At 48.6% G+C, this 5,127-nt stretch overlaps 1 protein-coding gene across 2 annotated transcripts in view; it reads right to left on the bottom strand.

Annotated features, from left to right (window-relative positions):
• Positions 1-4,372, bottom strand: part of LOC135813827 (uncharacterized) — a 6,206-nt gene extending 1,834 nt beyond the window's left edge. The window contains exons 1-2 of one of the 2 annotated variants that reach the window (XM_065326844.1): positions 3,683-4,372; positions 1,631-2,622 (exon numbers count right to left, since the gene is read on the bottom strand). In XM_065326844.1, coding sequence (XP_065182916.1) covers positions 1,631-2,533 — 903 coding nt within the window. In that variant the 5' untranslated portion in view covers positions 2,534-2,622; positions 3,683-4,372. Of the gene's footprint in view, positions 1-1,630; positions 2,842-3,682 lie in introns of those variants that run through there. The other variant, XM_065326843.1, reaches the window with a different exon arrangement.
• Positions 4,373-5,127: the final 755 nt, after the last annotated feature.

Consider the following 5,127-nt stretch of genomic DNA (forward strand, 5'->3'; position numbering starts at 1 on the left):
CGGAGTAGTAGTCATGGTAGTGTGTCACGATGGCCTGCACTCCACTGACTCAGTACTTCATTGCGTTCGAGCTCAGGATCTTCATGATCGTTCTGGCACTACTGTAGTCTGTACTTCAGTCAGTTCAGATGCACAAGTATTATGTACCCTGAGGATGCTGAGATTCAGTGAGAAGTGAAAGAAAGCAAGAATTATATCTGTGACATGCAGTGGAGATAAAACGTCAAACGGTTTTCAGGAGTTCATGTCTGGTCCTGGAGGTGTGCGTGTAGTTTGTATCGTCACATACATGTACATTGAGTGATGCACATGTCAAGTATGATTGTATCCAATCCGTATCAGCTGGCCTATATGTGTGTTTGTGTGTGTGTATGTGTGTGTGTGTGCGTGTGTATGTGTGTGTGTGTGTGTGTATGTATGTGTGTGTGTGTGCGTGCGCGCGCTCTTGTGCATGTGTTGTACGCAGGGCGCAGACATGCCCGGGTGACACCCTTTCTTTCTGTATGAATAATTGTAGGAGTCTAATCCTCTCAGACTGAGTCCTTCATTTCAAGAGAAGGATCATGTCAGGCTGCAGTGACTAACACTATGCTAGGACCCACATTGTGTTATGTCACAGTGCCATGAAACATCACACACGCCGGCCTGGATGTTTGCTTTCAAACCTGGAGCCTGGTAGAAAGGTGCTGCAGGCAGCCCGTCATCATTCACCACAATCATAGGTATACAGTGTAGCACAATCAAGTAAGATAGAAACTGCACACTGCACAGCTTATGTACACTGCACAGCTTATGTACACTGCACAGCTTATGTACACTGCACAGCTTATGTTTGACGCCTTCAAACGGTGACAGTGACCGATTTGGTCCAGACCTGTGGGGCCAGACCGCCTGAAGAAGGGCTTTCAGGTTTTCCACAGTTTCAACTGAAGAGCCCTCTCTGTGCTAGATTGATGAAAATCGCAGTTTCTGAAGTGGTATCTGACGCCTAGCACTAGGAAGCCTCTCATCTTCTTTGTGTACTCCTACTTGTCTTTGTTTCGGCTTCATCAGGCTTCATCAGGCTTCATCAGGGCCCAGGCATGCGTACAAACTACAGTGAGTGCTCTGCACAAGTGAAGTGACATGCAGGCAGTATTCAGTCAGCTCGGGCTGCTCCCAATCATGAACACAGCGGTAAACAATCCATTCCGACTATAGCTTCACACTTGACGACTTGATAGTGTTAATCACACACTGTTTTTCTTTTGGGTTACATATTTTTCTTTTCTGGTTTTCTGGGTTTGCATTTGTATTGCAATTTCATGTATTTTGTTTCTTTTGCCCGTTAAAGAGGCTACATTTCACACTTGTCGACCCAGCCATACACGGACCATGACCCGGACGGTGTGAACGTTAGTGAGTTGTTTGGGCGAAAGGGAGGGGATTGGAGAAAATAGTAATGGTTCAGTGTGCTAACTGATCTTGCGAGTACTCAGATCAGGGAATTGATGAGGTACCCCGGCAGACCAATAATGTGCATGATCTATTCAGAAGAACCAACAATGATTGTTCTTTCCCTTTCTCAAATTATTTTGCCTCAACGTCCCAGCGTATTAACGATCAAAATTTATTCATTTTTCGTCCTTACCAATTGATGTCTAATCCACACGAGACTTTCATCGATGGCTTGCTTTCTCTTGCGAAGACTTCGGTGTTTGGTGGCGGCCGGTGATAAATCCGGAGCACCGCCATTGACATTGCTCCCTCCTCGCCATGTCGAAGTGTCTTTGGGAGCGGAGAATGTCACGCTGTAGTCCAGGCTGTAAGCTTGTCGCTTTATGCCTGGAGTAGTGCTACTACTCCTTCCGTTGTTACCAGACTGTTGGCGGCTGTTGGCGTTGGCTATAAGCTGTAGGGATTCAGGCCGTTTTGTCCCTGGTCCAGCGTAATCATCACCATCTTGCTCAGAACACCTCTCTATCTCCGTGCAAGCGAAGGATGCCGACCTTCCAAGGCTGCTGCTGTTGCTGCTGCTGGCAGAACGAGCCTTGGTCTTACAAAATTGTGGTGCAAAGGACACCTTTGCACGACCCAGCTTGGGCTGTTTGTCGGGAGATGAGGAGAGACGCTCGTCAGCCATTCGTCTCAATCGCTGACTATGCATGAGTACGTCAGTAGCCTCTCCAGCCGTGACGCCACTGTCCACACTACTCTCGCTGCCTGTGCGATGCAGCTGATTCAGAGGTGACACCAACTGACCACAAGACTCAGTCACTGACGACGACGACGACGACGATGGAGGCGATGAGGGAAGATCTCCTCCAGACGATCCTGATCCCTGGTACACACTCATGCTACCCGGAGCTGTGGAAGTCCGCTGTTGGCCTTGGGAGGAAGTATTCCCTCCCTGCTGGAGATGGTGGTGATGATGGCCGTCACTGCCGCTGCTAGTTAGGTCGCGGCTGCAGTCTTGTTGCTGACAGTGCAAGCGATGGAGCTCTTCCGCCTTCGTTGTGTGCTGCACTTCAGCCATGACAGCGGGAAACAGCATTACAAGCAAAACGTAGTAAGCTGCGGCGGCGGCTTGCTTGCTTCCAAACTCGTCCACTGACGTTGCAAGAGCGGACTGAGTGCGTAGTGCTGTATTGCAGCCACACAAAGTGACACAAAGTGACACAATCAAGGCGAGGTGAAGAGTAGAATGGGGGTACATGTACCGAGGCCAATGTGACGCCCAACGCCGATAGTTGAAACCAATGACAGTATACATGGTGATATGGGTGCAGCACTGTTCCAACATGACTGTGATGGGTGTGCGTGTATTCCGGCCACTGGTACATGTACTTATCGGAATACTGATTGCACTTGTACTTGTATTGTTATACGAATGCCGTGAAAGCCTACTACCCGACAATAGTCACTACACTGTACCTTAGTCACTACACTGTACCTTAGGAATCAGCTCAGAATATACTGTACACTAGCTTGTGAGAAGCACACGGACTGGGAGTCAGACCAAACTTCAGCACGTGCGTGTTTCTCTCTCCACTCGACAGTGCAAGTGTACAACAGTCAACAGTCAACTACTACTAGTAGCATGCATACACACACACGCGCGCATTCTTCAGTAATCACACATGCACGCACGGGCAATGACAAATGCACCGTCTGGATGTTGCCGTGTCGATAGCGTTACTAATCATTCTTTCCTTCCATGCTCCTTTCTTCTCACTTTCTGCCCACGAACATTCGTCCCTGATAGGTTTTGTTCATCGATATCTCCGTTACGGTATGACAGAGAATTGGCAGTAGACTAGTGTGTTTGTCTGAACTGAAGTACATGTACGATCCTGACCCCGCGTGAACTGTGATTTGTTGAAATACATGACATGAAGTACATAGTTCTAACTACACACCGTACTTGGCATAGTAATTCTAACGGCAAATCCCTCACTGCCAGAGTGTGTTGAGGGCGTCCCGTAGCGAGGTAGTTACTATGCCGGTAACCAACTAGTCTACAGACTGTATACACCAGCCTGAACAATCATCTCATGCCCGGGCTGAGAACGAGTAAGCAATGAAACCTGTTATCAAGCTAACACTCTAACACACTAACACACGCAATGCATGCCATGGCCCATGGGTGCCATGGGTGGTAGTGCTGCCAGAGAATCTAATATACTAACATTCACAGTCTTACCTTTCTACGCAGCAGCAGCCCCTGAACCGTTCTGTCCAGAACGTTGTGGAGGTTGAAAGCCCAAAACACACACTGAGACGCGACGCGACCTCCTCAAGACTGCTACGTGAAACCTACAAAGTACAAAGGGCCACTACTACCGGCGGTAGATGCAGTGCTTGCCTCTTGGATGTCTACAGACACCACCGTGTCACAATCTCATGTAGACACTACGGTCAGAAGACAGTTGTGGCAGCTGCTGCACGTGGTACTTCTGGAGAGTTGTACAAGCCGGAGAAGTGCCTCTTTTATAACCAAAAGCAGCAGCAGTAGCATCGGTCGAGCCGTCCCAGACTGTTAGCCTTCAGCCCTTGATGGCAAGCAGAACTACAAGTTCAACATGTAGCGTGTGCTTCAAAGAACTCCCTGGCGGACACACAGACTCAGCCACTGATGATGTTGCTTATAGCTAGCTGTGCTCTGCAGGGAACCCGGATAGGAGTTAGGAGTTGGTGCTGATGCTGTAACCTACTAGTACTACTACTCGTATTGACGACTAGTACAATACATTCCACTCCACTGTCTCCATACATGCCAGCCGTCCAGGCAGCGAGGGCAAGGCAAGGGATCAGGATGCAGCGCCGCTCGGCTTACGACATTACTCCATAAGTCATAACAACATTGTGCTGCAAACAACACAGCTGTAGCTGTGGCCAACACCAGAACACTACACTAGTCGACTACAGACTCCAATGACATAAGGAACTATAAGTATAACAGTAGCCTCCCCTCAGTCCCCTGCTTTGCTGGCATTTTATGTTACGTGTGGTAATATTACTAATAGTGGTACAGACTCAGCAGTTTGTAGTACACAGCAGCTTGACTTGCGGAAGTACCGCCACCACACACAGCCACAGGCGCTAGGCAGTGTATGGTGTACTGGGTCTGGGGAAAGGTCCACAGCTATAATAATAGCTACAGTACAGACTCAGTACAACGTCAGCGAGGAAGCTCTTCTCCTCACTGCAGCCGGCCATGGTCCACACAGTCACAACTGCCTTGTTGACAGTCTGTACTAGAACTATTCTCCATCAGATCACCAACCACCAGGTGTTTTTCTACTCGTATCATTTTTACCCTTGCCTTCACCTGGCCTGATTCCTTTGCTGGAATGCCGTTGCTGCAGCATCACAGTCTACACACGTGTAACACATTCTGCACTACAGCATTGCTTTATCTGCTCGTCGTCTCGACTCATTGCACCAGTAACAAGTACTAACAGCAGTAATATTACAGCAAGTAATGAGCAAATACTGCAGTGCAGTGCAGGCAAACACACTACACTGTACAAGGAACTGCTGTGTTACTGAGCCGCAGTTCTCGCAGGTGATGAGTGATGGTTATGAGTAAAAAACGAGTGGTGGTGATGAGTGGTGACACAGGATCACATTCACGCGACGACTGTG

Source organism: Sycon ciliatum, chromosome 4 (assembly GCF_964019385.1).
Source record: "Sycon ciliatum chromosome 4, ocSycCili1.1, whole genome shotgun sequence".
Classification (NCBI taxonomy): domain Eukaryota; kingdom Metazoa; phylum Porifera; class Calcarea; order Leucosolenida; family Sycettidae; genus Sycon; species Sycon ciliatum.